The sequence below is a fragment of the Tenrec ecaudatus genome, chromosome 3 (assembly GCF_050624435.1).
Source record: "Tenrec ecaudatus isolate mTenEca1 chromosome 3, mTenEca1.hap1, whole genome shotgun sequence".
Taxonomy (NCBI): Eukaryota; Metazoa; Chordata; class Mammalia; order Afrosoricida; family Tenrecidae; genus Tenrec; species Tenrec ecaudatus.
The window spans coordinates 180900774-180918866 of record NC_134532.1 but is presented as its reverse complement, the minus strand read 5'-3'; the positions used below and the strand labels follow the sequence as shown (position 1 = coordinate 180918866).

The following is an 18093-nucleotide window of genomic DNA, read 5'->3' as shown; positions in this document are numbered from 1 at the left end:
TTTCTTCTTGAAGATTGCTTTAGATGGTGGGATCTCTTGTCCTCTCACACAAGTTTGTTGATGATTGTTGCCATTTCTACACAGAGGCTTGTGTCAGTCTGGGTAGCCTAGAGAAACAGAGCCAGACACTCCTATATGTGTGTAAGAGTTCATATCAAAGAGCAATTATATATTGAGAAAAGATCCCAGCCCAGTCCAGATCAAGTCCTTAAGTGTGTTATTAGCCCATACATATCCCTTACTAGTCCACAAATTCCTTTTCAGACTCACACAGCACATGCAATGATGCTGATGGCAGGATGAGCACAGGTGAGTGAGTGAAACGTCTTGTGGCTCCAGTGGTGGTGGAAGCATCTCAGCACTGGCTGCCATCAGCGTGGCTCCACGTAGTTTGCCAACAGGAATATCAAGAGAGAGAGAGAGAGAGAGAGAGAGGCCTGCCTCTTCTGATGGCAGAATCCAGAGAAGTCCCTAGAATCCTCATGAGAAGGCCACGCCCACAAGGAAGGATTATCAGACTGTGACCTGACTGACAGGCTAGACTCTATTCTTTATCAAGTTGACTTGACATCGTGTAACTACCACAAGCCTGTTGGAATTTTGATGGAGGTTATCCTGGATTTATAGATTTCATTGGGTAGTACTGATATCTTAACTATATGAACTTCCCATTAACAAACACAAATGTCCATCTTTATCTAGCTCCTCTTTACTATCTTTTAGTAATGTTGTATAGTTTTCAGGATACAAGTCTTTCATCTTCGTGGTTAAATTTATTCGAGGTAGGAACTCCCATTGTGTAAATGGCATTCAGTCATGTAGGATTTATTCTGTACAAGTGAAGCATTTAGTTATTGCTATAAAGAGTTAGCCTTCATGTCTTCAATCTCCCTGTCTCAATAGTGTTTTAAAAATTAGTACCATGAGTTAATCAGTGGCTACTATTAACAAAGGTCTGTATGCTCCAAGCAGATGATGGACAAGATAGTGCTCAGCTATCCGAAAGAACAGCAGTGGAGGTCTTAAAGCCTTATTTCCAAATAAGCAGCCACCAAAGTGACTATAAATCATATAACCCAAATCCGAAGGAGGGAATAGTATCAGAGTTTCAATTGTGAGATTCTGGTTTGCAGAAAGCTATGGATGGCAGTGGAAGCCCAAAATATATTTGCAGGATCTACGCAGGGAATAAGCCTCTGGTGATGTCTCTCTAACTATAGTTGAGGGATGGGCCTCAACTGGTTACCAGAGTCCTCAAGAGACGACTACAGTAGTTCAAGATGATGAACTGACTTGAACGGTTAAAACCTTGTTGCTCGATTACCCCTGATACACTTTGGTCTTGATCTTGTTTTTTAATATTTTCTGTGTTGTTGTTGTTTTCATATTAGACCACGCCTCCACAACACTGGGGCCAGGAGAACTACATGGTCTTCAGCTACCATGACCCAATGCTCTGAAAAGCATCATATTAGAAGGTCCCGGACAGAGTGGGGAACAGATATGAACAGAATTCAAAATGATAAAAGAGACCAGGCTTACTGGCTGATTAGAGACTGGTGGCACCCCTGAGATGATGGTCCTCAGACTCTGGTCACCAGTCAGGCCTGGAACTGACCGGACAATACACAGATGTCTGAGGGAGATAAGTAGGAATGGCTCCCTGGCAGTGAGCTGAGGGAAACCAGGAGACCAGTGAGGTGTGCACACGTTAGAACAACCCACCATTTGCGATCCAAAGGCAGCCTTTACCCACGCCTGATGGTCAGGAGGGCTAGAACAGAGGGAGGGATGGAAACAGGAACAACGGGGAGGACATGGGAGAGGTGATGTTACATGGAGGAGCCTGCAGTGAAGGAGAGCAGCCAGAATATGTGTGAATCGCTGACTGTCAAACCGATGATCTACTCTGTAAACCTTCACCTGGTTCACAATGAAAGTTGAAAATGTATGTGTATATTTATCACACCCCCCCCCCCCCGGCAACAAAACCACGCAAACAAGACAAAAAACCCATCCTGTTCCTGTCGAGGGGACTCCAATTCAGAAGTGCGGGTGCCCTCGGACTTCCGATGCGGTTCGATCAATGCAACACCTCCTTTGGCATTTATTTTAAATATTTGTCTTTTATGATCAGGATCTTTATAAATCTGATCTTTTGTTTGGTCTTTGGGAACAATAACAGCAGCAAATTACATACTACTATGTTGTACACGGCACATACAATGAAAGCTAAGTTGTATGTGTGCATGCACATGCTCACCATGCTAAATGCAAAGGACCAAAGTATAAAAACTGCCCATATTGGGGCTAACACTTGCAATATACATTTTTTGGGGAGGGGGACACAATTGAATCTGGTGATCTGTTTCCATAAAAATTAACCAAAAAACCCCTCACTGCCATCAATTCTGACTCACAGGCACCCTATCAGTCAGGGAAGTTCTGTCCCTGCACATTTCTGATTGTAACTCCCTACAGACATAAAAAGCCTCATCTTTCTCATGTGGAGCAGCTGGTGGTTTTGAACTGTGAACCTTGTAGTTAGCAGCCCTAAAGACGAGAGCCTATAAAACTCTCTGGTACGTATCTCCTGGACAGTGCCTAACAACAACAAGTCTTGGATTGACGTCTGTCCAATGTTACTAGTAAGTTTCTTCACTGCATGCTTTGTGGATGAAATGAGATGACAAGACGCATGATGATCTAGTCTAGAGGCAATAGCTTAAAAGAAGGGGGAAAGCAGATTTCTCCTTCTCCTCTGTCACCTGTTACATTTGGGCCCGTAAACAACAGAGCTAGTCTTTCATCATCATGTTGTTGTAAGTATAGTTTTAAAAACACCTATTTTCCTCCCATTGCCTTCGTATTTTACAATTCGAAGGTTTAGCTTTCCTGGCGCTATTCTCACAGGTTCCTGCTGTTCTCTTAACTCATTGCTCAGCAATGCTTAGTCCCTCCACCTTCTGAAATCTGCTGCTGCTGCAGCTGAAACCTGATAACGTTAGAAAAATGTATCTCCTTACATTGCCATCCACCCCCCTCTCCTCCCAGACGCAGTCTACAGTGAGCTCAGAAATTTGTATTTCAAAGGCTCCGATTCTTTTAAAAATGCGTTTTCTTGTTCAGCCTCTTGCCTGGCTATCCCAGGAATCCTTCCCCTAAGACCTGCTGCTAGTCTTCCCGAGCCGGCCTCTGCGCCTGAGATGGCCACAGCCGCAGGTTCAAATGGTTCCCTCCGCACCGCTTCTTCCTCGGAGCCACATTACATCAGCATCACTAATGTATTGTGTGATAATCCAGATTCTTCTTTTATTCAAATCAGTGCATTGAAGACGAACCTCCGTCCTGGTTTGTTTGAACATGGAGGATGGATGGTCTAAGGTCAAATGCAAACCGGGGCGAGAGCTGGGGGACATGTATGAGTATTTATAGTAGGATTAAATATGGACCTGTTGAATCTGTGCCCTTTCTCAATGCTTCAAGAGAACCAGAGCTTCCCGGTGATGGCGATGATAGAAAGGGAGGGGGGGGTACCTAGGAACTTCGGGACAAAAGGGGGTGCTTCATATACTCAAAGAACACCCACAACACCACCTTCACCACCACCGGATTATCTCACCCAGCTAGTGAGACTGCAAGGTTTGGGGGCCTCGGTCGTACCACTTGGAGCAGCGCATGGGGGGGTCGTGCCTATTCGGCTGCGCCTGACCATTTCCCCCTGGCTTGGTTTTGCCCCTGCTCCCCCTGCGCAGGCCCCACAGTGCGTCAGGCCGGCGCTTTATAGCGGCTGCCTGGGCGGCTCCGCTCGCTGTTTTTCCTCCGGTCCAGGTGCCCTTCCTCCTGCTGCCCGCCGAAATGCAGCTCAAGCCGATGGAGATTAACCCCGAGGTGAGTGCCCGGTGGCCCGTGGTTCGGGGACCACGAGTACGGGCACCGCCCTCGCCCGCCAGGCCGCTGTATCGCGGATCCATTTTGTTCTCTTACTGTCTCCCTTTGTATTTGCCTCTCAGATGCTGAACAAAGTGAGTGGCGTCTCGCACCGTCCGCCCCGGTCCCCTGGGAACTCCGAGGCGGAGGTGCCCCCCGGGAGGAGCCCCGCCCTGCGCGTTCCCCAGGCCCCCCGCATTTGGGGGTGACTGGGCTCCAGCTGTAGGGGGCAGGGATGGGAGTGGCTGCGCCCCGTGGCCCGCGTTCCCGAGGGCGTGGCACTGGCCGCTCGGGGTGGGGTGGGGGGCTTCGCCGGGGCCACGTGCGGGCCGCGCTTTGTGCTGTGTCATTGCGCCCGGAGGGGAGTAGGGAGCGGGGCGGGGGCGCCGGGGGCGCGCGCCAAGGCCCCGCCCGGCGAGCAGGTGCAGGCGACTCGCCAGCCCCGCCGTGCGCCCGGCCGCCTTGGCCTTGTCTCCTCTCCGCAGGTGCTGGCCCGGTTGGGGGTCGCCGGCCAGTGGCGCTTCGTGGACGTGCTGGGGCTGGAGGAGGAGGGGCTGGGCTCCGTGCCCGCGCCCGCCTGCGCGCTGCTGCTGCTCTTCCCTCTCACGGCTCAGGTAGGGCGGGGATGGGGGGCGGACCCCAGGTGGGGGGCGGCGAGGGTCCCGACCGGGTGCGAGGCCGACCCGCTCCTCTCCCCAGAGGGTACAGGTCGCGCTTCCCGGGAAAGGAGGCGCCTGTCCCGGTGGTACCTCTTCACTGGGACGCCTGGTGTCTGAGCGCACCCTGCCCTCCTTACTCATCCTGCCGAGCGGCCTTTAATGTGGGAGATACGTGCCCTCAGTTAGCGAGGGAGGGAGCTTGCCCCGCTCATGAGTTCGCATAGACCTTGATCCTTAGCTTGGAACCCAGACTCCCACGCCCATGAATGGCGGGCTGCCTGCTTCTCCGTCTGGGCGGTGACCTACCTGTGGGCTCCTGGTTTGTTTGATTCTCAGCCTCCCACCTGGCCATCAAACGGAGGGGCGTGCGTTTACCGGAGTCCCTAGCAACCATAGCTGCTCTAATTGAGCACTTTCACTGCCTGCTGGGGCTGTGTGCCCGTGGATTCAGGGGAATTTCATCCCCCGTCCCACCCCCGCCCCACTTCCGCTACAGAGTCTCCTTTATATCTCCCCTACTACGTCGTTTCAGGCTCTTGACTGCTACCCTTTTAAGCTGTCATGTTGGTGTCTGGCTTCTGGGCGGGCCCTACACCCCGTTACTCCCCTTCTTTGACCTTGTAGCCGGGATGAAATAGGTAGCCATTAGCGTGGGCCCAAGTAAACCTGGTCATTTCTCATGAGATGGTCCACTTCCCGCAAGTGTACGTGCGTGCGTTAGGATCCTCAAAGCCTGAGCGCCAAGTATAAAGAGGAAGCTAGGATGCCGCGTGGTGATAAGAGGGGGCCCCAGCTAATTATAATTTGCATGCCATTGATTGCCTCATAATGTGTTAGCAAAAACTTGCATCCCCTCAGACCTAGAATGAGCTGTAGGAAGCACCATTAAAAGGCTGGGCGTTCTAGACGCAGCCTCAGCATGAATTGGTCCCTGTGGGAAGTTCCAGACCTTCTTATAAACGGAGGAGAGTGGATTCAAAATGCCCCTGAAGGCTATTTGAATAATCTGATGGACATGATTAAAAAAAATTATGTTGAAACCTTTCCTTACGTAAAAATTAAAGAAAGAAAAGAAAAAGCTGCTAAATGATTGCCAGTCACAGATGAGCTTGCCAGATCATCTAGTGCAGGTTCCAGCCTCTCATTGGCGCTGCCTTCTGTCTCGGCAGAGCTTTCTCGGGCACCATGATGACTCGCAGGTTTTGCGCACGTTGATAGGCACAGCCTCTGGAGGGCAGTGGTGCAGCGCCTTCCGCCTTCCAGAGCTGGCTCAGGCCGCTCTTGTTAGAGAAATCTCTGACCTCTCTTCCAGAGAGCTTGAGTTCATCCCATCAAGTTTATCCAGCACCTGTTCTGCCAAATTAAAAAAAAACAGACTGAAGCCAGTTGACAAAAAGATGGAGGTGTAGGTGAGGGGCTTTCACAAACTGCGGTGCAAATAGGTCATTACCTTTGATTTTCATTTTTCACGTACCTGTTGAAGCTGCCATGTAGACAGATTTCCCCCAAAGCTAAGAATGATTTAGAAGGCATCCGATTTTGGCTCTGGGGACAATGCGGAATCCTAAACGGGCCCCTTTTAAAACACGAATTTTAGGTCACAGTGAAATATTCATGTCAAAGCCTCCAAAAACAAAGGATGAAGCTATCACCACTCCCCCTAATTTAATGAACCTGGAAAAGAGAGAACTCTTATCAATCATTGGATGCCAGTTCAGGGATCTGGCAGGTGTGAGACTGCGGCTTCCCACTCTGCGGCTGCAGTGAGTGGAAGGTGAGGCCGTGCAGAGCCATGTGCAGTCACGCGCAGTGTGTAGCGCTGGAAGTCTGACCTTGCCTTGTCTGAATCTTGCTGGGTATGGGAAGTTGGTGAGCTCTGTACTTGAGGTGGACTAAGTGTCGGGTAGCTAACCTCATGGCCGGCAGTTCAAACCCACTCACTGCTCTGAGGGAGCAAGATGAGGCTATTGACAGCCTCAGAAATCATTGTTGGTGTTGCTTTGAGTCAGAATCGATTCAATGGCAGTGAGTTTGGGGCGGGGTCTATCCCACTAGCACCTGGCTTTTAACCAGACAAGGAGCCCTGGGGGTGTAGTTGTACCCTGGGCTGCTAACTGCAAGGTGAGCAGTTGAAACCACCAGCCAGCTCCGAGGGAGAAGGACAGGGCATTTTACTGCTGTAAAAGTTACTGTCCTAAGGAGTTACCATCTCAAACTCATGGGCAGTTCTACCCTGTCCCCTAGAGTCACCGTGAGTCACAATTGACTCACTGGCAGGGACTTTTTTGATTTAGTTTTACTTAGTTTCCTGAGAAGTTATTCCAGCCAGACCTCTAAAACTGGTTAGTGAACGATGCAGCTAAGCCCATGTTCCCCTGCAGAAGAAACCCTAATCCCATTGATTGACCAGTCTCTTCCCACACCCCGATGGTGATCTGCCCTCAAGCTGGGAAGGCCAGGCAAGTGTCCCGTCTCTCGGCTCTGTCGTGGAGGACGGGAAGGTGCTCTAGATGAGCTACTCTTTCCTTCCTACCCCGAGAGATCATTTTCTTTGAGTTGCTCCTTGGAACAGGGAAGTAGACCTTGCTTTATGTATTTAAGAACCACATGCACGGTCTCTCGGAGTCTGAATGGACTTGATGGCAGGGAGGCGCTTGGAGAGAGTCAAAGTAGAGCTTTGAAGAATGGTGAGGGTACGAAGGGAGGGAGGACGAAATGAAGAGACGAATCTCTGACTCACGGTCCGTCTCCAGCTGAGAGGCTGCAGTGGTGTCTCGACAAAGCCTTGGGTCACATCCAAGCTTGGGACTGCACTGCAGCACCTGGGTGGAGTCTGAAGCTCTGAACCCCCAGGGCCACCGGGCGGGAGGCCACCAGGCGGAGGCCACCGGGCCGGCAGCTCTAGAACCAAGGCACACATCCTACTTGGATTTCCGGGTATGGTGGTAGAACTCACTGCTGCCATCTGCCAGGTCTCTGCCTTTTCACTTGGCCGTCGAAACAGAAAACCCTATCTCTGTTCACAGCATGAGAATTTCAGGAAAAAACAGATTGAAGAACTGAAGGGACAGGAAGTTAGTCCCAAAGTGTACTTCATGAAGCAGACCATCGGAAACTCGTGTGGCACCATCGGACTCATCCACGCAGTGGCCAATAATCAGGACAAGCTGACCTTTGGTGAGCCTCCGAGTTGCTTTCAGCTGATGTCCCTTGGTCCTTCCTCTCCCCCACCCCCCCTTCTCAGCAAAGCCACTGCCTGACAACCTGAGCCGTGGCTGTGGCTTCTATAAGGAGCCCTCCTGGTGGCACTGTGTTTAAGCGCTCAGCCCAGGGGCTCTGTGGGAGAAAGGTGTGGCGATCTGCAGTTCGGGGCCTCCACATGGGGGTGCTGTGACCAGAATCAACTCCATCATTCCCAACAGTCTCGAACTAGACTGGTTTCTGGACAGAGACAAGCCAGTGGGTGAATTCTTACTGTTCTTTCTTTTTCGGGACAGCGGTTTATGGCCCAAAAGCTTGGTTTGGCATTGTCCACCTGGTGTGGACGAGTGAGTGAGTAAGGTTTTGTACTGCCCCAGAATTCCGAATAGTGCAGGCAGTAAAGAGGGGTGGACAGCAAGGACCCTGAGGGCCAGTTATTGTGAATCTTGCGTTTCCCCCATTGACTTCTTAAACCTGAAGCATTCCCTCACGGACTACCACGGAGACACTACCGACTCACGGTGATGCTGTGGGTCGAGACTTCTGAGGCTGCCGCTCTACAGGAGTAGAAAGCTGCATCTTCTCCTGGGAGGCCTGTTAGGTTTGAGTTGCTGAGCTTGCGGTTAGCAGCCCAACGCACAAGTCTGGCAGCACCAGGGCTCCTGCAGGAAGCGTTAGAGGTGGCAGTAAGCTGGGAGATATCCTGGTCTTTATCTGAGCCACAGGAGCCCTGGTGGCCTGGTGGGCTATGGCACGGCTTGGGCTGCTCATCACCACCACGCCAGCACCCCAAACCCACCAATCCAGCGCGTCTGCTCCCTGAAAGAGTTACAGCCTCCGAAACCCACAGGGACGGGTCTGTTCTGCCGGGGAGGGCCGCTGTGAGTCAGCGTCCACTCGCTGGCAGTGCGTTTGGAGTTTCTGGGTCCCATAACCAAGAGGGGAACTGACACAGCTCTGGGCAGTTGGGCACAGGGGCTGTGGTGGTGCTTTCAGCTCGCTATGGGAGCAGGTGGAAACCCTAGAAGAGCCAGCTCTGAGCCAAACCAGGTGAAGGACTTCAGCCCTGGATGGGCCTGGGCCTGGGCCTGGGCCTGGGCCTGGGCCTGGGCCTGGGCCTGGGCCTGGGCCTGGAGGCAGCCAACACCACCGATGCGATGAAATGACGTGGCCGTGGGTGTCATTGAAGCCGAGAGCTCGGCAGACTCACACAGAAGGCTAGGGAGTAAATGCTCTGGGCCGGACATCCACATGGCCTCTGTCATTCCAAAGGAAGCCACAGGCAGGATTTAAACAAATGGGGGGGGGGCACTGTGTCCCAGTCAAACTTTATGTCCCCAAACAGGGCGGGTATTTGGCCATCTTCTGGGCTCAGACAGTGAGCGGCAGTGGTAAGAACTGAGTAACCTCCACGCTCGCTTCGTGCATCTGATAGTCTTCTGACAAGGTCGGTGTGGCCCGGATCACCAGCGTGGCCTTTTCAAAATACCAGCTTGTTCTCTCTCCGGTTCTCCGGGATTAAGGCTTATGGCTTGGCTTGGCGCGCTGCCACCCTGGTGTGACCCCAGGGAGTGCGATACCTTTTCCGTCCCCATGGCAGTGCTGGCACCGGTAACAATCTGAGACATAGTCATCGTCCTGAGATGAAGTGGACATTTTGGGTGATTGTCCTCTAACGGCTTATTTAAAAGAAAAATCTTGAGAGCTGGAAGTTCACATCAAGGTCTTTTAATATATAAATTCTTCGTGCTGTAGCTGTGTAGAAGAGCCTGACTGGGCTTTGCATTGGTCAGCTGTTCAAACCCACGTGCTGCTCCAGGGGAGAAAGATGAGGCTTTCTGCTCCCCTGAATGTGTATACAGTCTGAGACCCGCAGGGGCAGGTCTTCACGGCGCTACAGGGTCCCTGTGAGTCAGCACAGGTGTATGTACACGGCACACAAAAACCCGTTGGTTGGCAACCGTCGGTTGTTTTTAGATGGGGCTATTTAGCTTTTGACGTTGTTATTGGACATCTGTCGCCTTGTGTCTGTGGATAATTACATGACGGGTTGGACTTGCTCCTCTGAAACAAAACTGAGCTGAGCGCTGTTCGGTGAGAAGGGAATCCTGGAGTCATGAGTACAGTAGGCCTTTGTGTGTGCGACCTTGGCCGCCGGGTGCTGTACACAGAGAAGTAGACAGTGGTACCCGCCTGACACTACATGTCTCCTGAGGGAGGGTTATAAACGGCTTCAGGCTGGGAGGCAGTGATGAGCTGGACTTGGGGGATCAGTGGGAAGCGGCCAGGTAAAGTAGACGGTGGCAGAGGCCAGGGAGAGCTTGTCACTGGAGGGCTGGGAAGGCCCCTGGGGCTGAGTGGAAGGCAGCTATTTGGGGAGGAAGGGGATGGGTGCCCACCTCTTGGGAGGCTGAATTACGGATCGAGACGGATCAGCGTGAGCCGTTGTGCACTTTGCCCAAGTCAACGATAGATTTGACCCTGTTTGCCTGATGGTAGCTGTACCAATAGGTACCCTGTTAATAATATTATTATTTTTAAAGAGAATGGATCTGTCCTGAAGCAGTTTCTTTCTGAGACGGAGAAGATGTCACCGGAAGACAGAGCAAAGTGCTTTGAAAAGAACGAGGTAGGCATGGGATGTGGTAAAACCCTGCTTGGAAACCATGCCTTGCCCGGTTCTGTGCTGCCGAACCTCTTCTTTTGCAGGCTATCCAGGCAGCCCACGATGCCGTGGCACAGGAAGGTCAGTGCCGGGTAAGTGCACATACTGGTCACAGCCTGGCCACCACCATTCGTCCTGGAGGATATGCATGAGCCTCTTCAGGGGACCCAACCAAGGTTACTGCCTCACCCAAGGCCTCCATCCTAGAAAATGCCACCCGTGTGATGCTCGGACCAGTTCCTTTCAATGGCTTTTGAGAGTTGGAGCTGGCAGTTGACATGCCCAAACACCACGAACTCGCTGCCATCAGCCCAGCCACTCTGTAGGACAGGGTAGCATGGCCCCTGGGGGTTTCCAAGGCTCATTTTTGAGATGCATAGATGGCCTCGTCCTCTTCCTGAGGTGGTGCTGGCAGTTTCAAATTGTTGGATTTTCAGTTCCTAGCCCAGCGGGGAACCCACTGTTCCCCATGGCTTCTTGGCAAGTGATCCACGGCTCTTGCCGCCTTCGAGGTGTGCTGACTCTAGGGATGCTCTAGCACAGGGCAGCCCCGTTTCTGTGTGCCTGAGACTGGAACTGGTATAAGAGCAGAAAGAAAACCTTTTTTTTTCTTCCCCGGAGTGGTGGCTGGTTTCGAACAGATGACCTTGTGGATTACAGCTCACTTCGAGACCACTCTGCCACCAGGGCTCCTTCCAGCCAGGGCCCAGTGAGTTTTCTGCAGTGACCAACAACTTGAACACTCTTCTTGCCCACCGTGTTGGGAAGGGAGAGTCATGGGTACCGACAAAGACTGGCAATTGCTGGACGATTTGATTTTAATTTAACGAGTCCTTTGTTGAATGAGATTTAAGGTGCTGCTGTTGTGTGCCGCCGAGTGGATTGCGGCCTGCAGGGGTTCTCTGTGGCTGAGCTGCCTGTGGTGTGTACGGCTGTCATCGGAGGGAAGCAGAGCTCCAGGTCTCCTCTCCCAGAAGCAGAGCTTCTAGGTGGGGCTGAGCCACCCGCCTTTCAGTTAGCAGCCCAGGGCTCCCAACTGTTTGCACCACAAGGGCTTTTGTTAACTCAGCCTTACACCTGCAGCTGGCTCAGCCACTTTCTGGCCTTGACCTTGTGAGATGCGTACCCTCCGCAAGTTTTAGATCCCTCTGTCCCGGAAGAGCGGAAGAGTGTGCAACAGTGGCTGTGCCTCAAAGGGTGGCCCCCGGCCCAGCGAGCTCAGCACAGCCCCTGATCGGTGGGACATCCACAAGTAACGAGTCCTAATGGTTCAACTGAGAAAGCAAGTTGGTTCCGTCATCCTTCCCTTGAACGATGACGGCCTATTTCTCACGAGCCCCACTGACTCCACGCTGAGGTAACGAGAAACCCATTTCCTCCTCTAGGTAGATGACAAAGTGAACTTCCACTTCATCCTGTTTAACAACGTGGACGGCCACCTCTATGAACTTGGTAGGTTAGCCGGATTTCTGGCATCTCATCCCAGTTTTGGCTCCTAGGGTCGTTGTTAATGACTTCTTTCAACACAGCCAGGCATTAATTTTATGGGGGTGGGTGGGCCTGGATTTGTGTTTCAAAAAGTTTTGGGTGGAACTGCACACAAGACACACTGCTTCGGATTTCCACCAGAGCAGCGCAGCGACACTGCCTACGGTCCCGTGCTAATGGGACCACCCAAACGTCGATCTGATGATCTGACCGTCGTCTGCCCAAATTCTTCAGCCCCGAGAAGCAGCTGTCTTCCCTTCCCAGTGTCTGGTCAGTTTGCTCACTCTACCAGGGAATAATGCTTCCTGCAGACGGGCTTCCCTGATGGGATTCAAAGATCCCTTACAGGAGGAATCCATCCTTCGTTGTGCCCAGACCGTCCCCGCAGGCCACTGACGCTGCAGACGGAAGGCCTCCAGTCACCAGTGGCACCTGTTGGGTGCCCGCCACTTCCTGGCTGCGGCTCCCTTCCCTCGGCCGACCCTGTCATTGGCCTCTGGCGCCATCCTGCTCAGCCCCAGAACACTCTTAGTAAAAGGCTGGTGCTTGGCCATGGAGGGTGAAAAGAGTTTGGGTGTATCCGAGGGATTTCTGTTAGCAGCTCGGGAGATGAGGCATCCGGGAAGCTTTGTGTGACTAGGGAAAAACTCACACTGCCTCGTCTCAAGTCATTGAGAAGATACTACAGAGCCTGTCTCAGGGCAGCCAGGGCCACGGAGGCTCAGGCTTGGTCATAGTCGCTGAGAGGGGCATGTGAACTCTCGGGGTGCCTTCTCTGACCGCCCCTCTCCTGACTGTGGACAGCTTACGACCTCTATCACCCTTATCTTAGAAGGTGGGGCTCAGCTGCCTGTGTCAGCGTTGCTTGTTTGGCCTGGTGTGCCTCCACTGTGGAGTAGGACTGTCTGGGAAGGAGATCCAGGAGCACTGAGCATTCTAACCGGTCATCCCTCGGCGGACATGACCTTGGTGTTCAGAAGAGCCTAATACTTCCCCTGAGACCGACAGGCAAACCGTCAGGCTGTGTGCAGAGAACGTTGAATTTTCAGGGAACCCTGATGTCTGGTCTCTCTGTTGCAGATGGACGAATGCCTTTTCCCGTGAACCATGGCTCCAGTTCAGAGGACTCCCTGCTGCAGGTACTCTCTGCCATCCATCTTGTTCCTCCGGGGACTGCAGTTTAGCCAAATTGTCTACTGTAAAAAGCTGGCTCCTGGATGAGCAGCACCAACCAGTGGTCCGGTCTGGCAGCAGTCTTTCGGCATTTAAAGATCATCTCACCCAATTCTGTCTGTCTGTCTTAAGGTCTTTCAACAAGATCCTTCAGGTCAGGATCTTGACTAATCTGTATTGTGTGCTGCCTCCAAGCCACAGTTAGAATGAGCTAGAAGCCGGTGCTTTACTTCCTTGTGGGCGTCAGGAGGCCCTTGTCCCATTGTCAGGTTACATCCCAGCCGCAGAACACTCAGCCACAGCCACCTGAGCCTTGCCTGGCACCCCGCTCCGACTGCTGCATGCGGCCCTGTCTCTTAGATTGTGCACAAGGGTTTCAGGTTAGGCAGCTCCCTTCAGGAGTTTCCCTCGGGGAGTCGGGGTGGGGTGGAGGGCGAGTAACAGATAGAACACAGTCAGCATCTAGGATCCCTGTGTCATCCTTATGTAAAGGTGACCATCTAAACTTTTTTTTGTAAGTCTACATAAATCATTTTGGCCAAGTAGAGAAGGAGTTGCTTTTACGTGTCGGGACCCAATTCTGATTGGGGTGGTGATGAGCGCTGCACTGGAAGGCACTGGGGCGTGTCCTCCAGTCCACCCCTCCTCACGAGCGCCCCCAGGCACGCAGGATGGCCACTGCCCCGCCTTGACCAGCCTCACAAGGACTGTCCTCTTGTTCAGGGTCTTCCTTATTTTTTCTCGCTGAGCCTCTATTTTACTGAGCTCGGTGCCCCTTTTCACTTGTAGTCTAAGGCTGGTAGATGCCTGTTTTGGCCTTTTTATGGTAGAAACGAGTCTCGTCACTTTGCTGTTCTAATAGAAAATTCCTTAATGAGCTGAAATGCTGTACAACTAGACCCATTTCATTTGTAATTGAAATAGCCAGTCTTTCAGCCCTTAGTGTGTGCGAGAACAGAAATTGGCCAACTTTTTCTTGAGAGAGCCAGGTAGTAAGTGTTATGTGCTCTGTGGGTCATTGAGTCTCTGTCGCATGTACTGCTGTTAACGGTCCCCAAGCCATAGAACTCCAAAGCAGTGGAGACCGTGCATAAATGAATAGGGATGGCCGTATTCCAGTAAAACTATGCCCCACAAAATGCAGATTGGGGCCTTCATTTGTACCGTCTCTGTATGCGTTAGAATGCATTAGGTTTTGGTTTGGGATTAGACAATATTCTAAGAGACATGTATCTTGTAGAGCCCCTTCTCCTGGCACCAGGCAGCACGAAGAGACTGAGTGCAGGAGACACGAGGTGGAGTGCCCACAATTGATGCCATAAATAGGAAAGCACGTGGCTGTTAGTCACTGCACAGAACAAGCTTTCAGTAGAACATTGTGGGCCTAACAACCAGAGGGCGCTCGTGGATCAAATCTATGTCCCTCTCAACTTGAAAGGCTTTGTTCTCTAATTGCTCCTCTAATTGTCGTTGCTAGGTGCTCTTGAGTTGGCTCTGACTCTTAGCAATCCTGTACCCAACAGAACAAAACACTGCCTGCTCCTACACTCTCTTCATAATGTCTGTCTGAGCCCACTGTGACAGCCACTCTCAATCTAGCTTGTCGGGGGCCTTCCTTTTAAAAATTTTTTTGCTGCCCCTCTCTTTTCCCAAGCATGATGTCCTTCTCCAGGGACTGTCTCTCCTGACAACATGCCCAAAGTACATGAGACAAGACTCGCCACCCTTGCCTCTAAGGAGCGTTTTGGCTGTACTTCTTCCAAGACAGACATGCTTGTCTGGGAGTCCATGGGGCGGTAGCTCGCCTTTGCCAGCGCTGTCATCAAACGCATCAGTTCTTCCATCTTCATTCTCCAGTCCTCTCAGCAGCCACGTGCGCGTGAAGCCACTGAAGATGGCCATGGCTTGGATCAGGCGCACCTCAGTGCTCAGTCACCTCCTTGCTTTTATTTTCAACACTCCGAAGGAGGTCATGTGCAGCAGCCTTACCCAATGCAACTTGTCTTTGGAGCTCTTGACTGCTGCTTCCATGAGCAATGATTGTGGGTCCAACCAAGACGAAATCCTTCACAACCAGTTGTGAGGGGTTTAGTTTTCCTTCTGTTGAGTCGTCGTCCATAGTGAAGACGTCTATTCTTGATCTTCATCAGCAAGTACTTCAAGTCCTCACTTTGAGAAAGCCAGGCTGTCCCACTGTGCATCGCAGCTTGTTAATTAGCCTTCCATCAATCCTGATGCCACATTCTTCTCTTTTGCTAGTAGACCAGCCCAATTGATACATATCTCAAGACACAAGTTCTAGAGTCTAATAACTAACATTGGGATCAATTTTCTGCTATCAACCTTTATAATCTTAGCATTAATAGCACATGTTAAATCTACCATAAATATCTAAATCCTAGGAGATAGTGGTCTAGATAGGTAGCATAAGATAGTTTAATTCAAGAAATTAGGTAATATAGATTTACAAAAACAAGACACTGTCAAACATTGCTCGGCTTTAAGTTAGTGTAGCCTCTTTTTTAAAAAAAAGACAAGTTGGGCAGACATCAACATCAATCAATCAATCTCATCTGTACCTGGAGGGCAGGTATTGACTTTAAATCAGGGCTCCAAACCAGTTTGTTCTGGGTCAGCCTTCTGCTGAGAAACTGCCTTTCCCTCCAAGTACACTGAATGGGAATCTCCATTTGAACACATCCCAACTACCTGGTGAGCTTGTTAAAAATGTGGATTCCGATGTAGTATAACTGGGCTAGAGACTGTCAAACTGGAATGAACCAGTGTGAACCCGTTTTAAACTTTAAAGCCAATTTTTGGTAGAATTAAGAAAGGACTCAGCTGCTGAAAAGCAGTTCTTTGCATGTACTGTCATCCCTGACTGGTGGCTGCTGCTTCCCTCAAGCCCTATGGAGGGGAGGAGGGCTCACTCCCGTGTTCTACCCTGCCTGAGAGCAGTCACAGGGCTCCTTGGGCTCACCAGAGGTAGATGGGAATAGGAACATGGAGAGACAAGGTGGGCCTGGAGAGGCGAGGGTGGAGGGATTGGCCCCAGGGAGTCAGAGTGAAGAACAGAGGCAGAACTTCTGAACTTGGCCTGCCCCTTTGGGTCAAGGCCAATGGAAGCGTTAGACTCGATCCTGGTGAAGTGTTACGCACAAACGGCCCGAGAGCCGTGTTCCCTTTGAAGCCCGCCTTTGCCTTGTTGCCGTTGGGATATTAATGACGTTCCTCCCTTCCAGGATGCGGCCAAGGTCTGCAGAGAATTCACGGAGCGTGAGCAAGGGGAGGTCCGCTTCTCGGCCGTGGCCCTCTGCAAGGCAGCCTAATGCCCGCTCACCTTCAGCGTGAAATTGCGCACCTCTCCCTGCACTCGAAATTGCTTCCGTCCTTGTCAAGCAGCTGTTGTCCTTTTCCGTTCTGTAGACGCGCTTCCCCTCAGCCACATCCGCGCAGCAGCACAACGCCACTGCTGATTCAAGCACCGTCGAGTGCACGCTTCAGATGGCCAGGCACCCCCCCCCCCCCAATTGGATGTCTTGTACCTTAATATCGGTCTCGTGCTATAAGTGGCTCATTTTGATTTATATCTGGACGTGATGGCCTGGGGTGTGGTTTAATCATATTGTTAAAAGAATAAAACTTTTCTGCTGATATACAGCCTGAGGTGTTTGTGTTCAATGTGGCTCGCTAGAGAAGCAAAGGCACTGATGCTTGTCTGTGTTTGCATAAGGATTGAGATGTATGTAGAGAAAGGGCAAGGATTGGGGTGGTTAGGGATAAGGACGACTGGCTTCCACAGAAGGTGTCATCCTGTCCAGCTGATTGTTAATGTCCCCTTCTGCAGAGGAGGTAGCCCTGCGATGAGCATTCACATGAGACGCAAATTTCCACTTTTTTGATCTATTCAGAGGTCTATCCACATACCACTTTCCATATCTCCTTGTTACTGATTTCCAATCACAATCTCAGGTCCCTGAGCATCCACCAAGACAATGTCCACAACCCATGAATCAGTATAGTCATACATTTGGTCATTTCTCCTTCCAAGCAAACTGTTCAACCAGGTGTACTGCTCGAAGCTCTGCCTGTGGGGAGGATTTCCCTTCACCAGTGTCCTTCGGGGAGGTCCCAGAAAGGGGCTGTAGTGCTGCTGCTGTCTACCTTCAAGTGAAACCTGCATATCGTGCAGAACCATCGGTAAACCAAGCACAGGTTTTCTGTTCCTCAGTCAACTGATCACAAGGAACTCCCCACGAGGCCATAGGTGCAGACTGGGAGAAAGATGGTCCTATGACAGGAGTGGAGACCAAAAGCATTGGGCCACTTCTTCAGGCAGCTTGCTTGTACCTCCATCTTGTTCGAGCCCAGTCTTGTAGATGCCACTTCCATTTAAGGATGGAGTGCTGGTGAGCATGTCCAACCTTATGGTTCTGTAGGTCCGGTGACGCCAGTTCATGATGGGAAGCTCAGGATGCATGGAAGCTTGCTGGCCCAGGGTGAGGTGTCTAGAGAAAGATTGACATTGAGAAATGGCTTCCAAACTCGTAGAAGGTTCAGTCCAGTCCAGTTCAAGGCAGGCTTCTCCTGACTTGGGGAAGCTGATGAACAGGAAACAGATGGCAAAGCAGAGGCGACAATGGGCACAGGCTGGAGGATGCACAGGTAAATGAATCTGAAGTTGGCCAAATGAGTTCTGACAGCTCCTGGGGTCAGCAGGTGACACAATAGATGCTCAAGGAACCAGATGCAAGTCCCAGCTGCAGCAGAAGGAGCGAGGCCTAAACAAAGGGCCATACCCCCAAGGAGGGGTCATCAGGCTGTACCCCTATCTATAGGTTGGACTCTACTCCCACTTTCACCCTTAGCCTATAGTGTCCAGTTGATAGAACCCCTAATTATGGTGTTTTTTAAATCTTTATGTTTGTCATTTTTCTAATCTCTAAAAACTTTAATATGACTCTTTGTTCCATAAAA

General features: G+C 51.3%; 1 protein-coding gene across 1 annotated transcript; it reads left to right on the top strand.

The window, feature by feature from the left end:
- The first annotated feature begins 3858 nt into the window (after window positions 1-3858).
- UCHL1 (ubiquitin C-terminal hydrolase L1) lies at window positions 3859-16772 on the top strand. The gene is made up of 9 exons (XM_075543587.1): window positions 3859-3891; window positions 4014-4079; window positions 4164-4544; window positions 7616-7766; window positions 10334-10419; window positions 10500-10547; window positions 11841-11907; window positions 13024-13082; window positions 16359-16772. Exons 1-9 carry the CDS (start codon window positions 3859-3861, stop codon window positions 16443-16445), a joined length of 978 nt encoding a protein of 325 aa, XP_075399702.1. The 3' UTR covers window positions 16446-16772.
- The last annotated feature ends 1321 nt before the right edge of the window (window positions 16773-18093 follow it).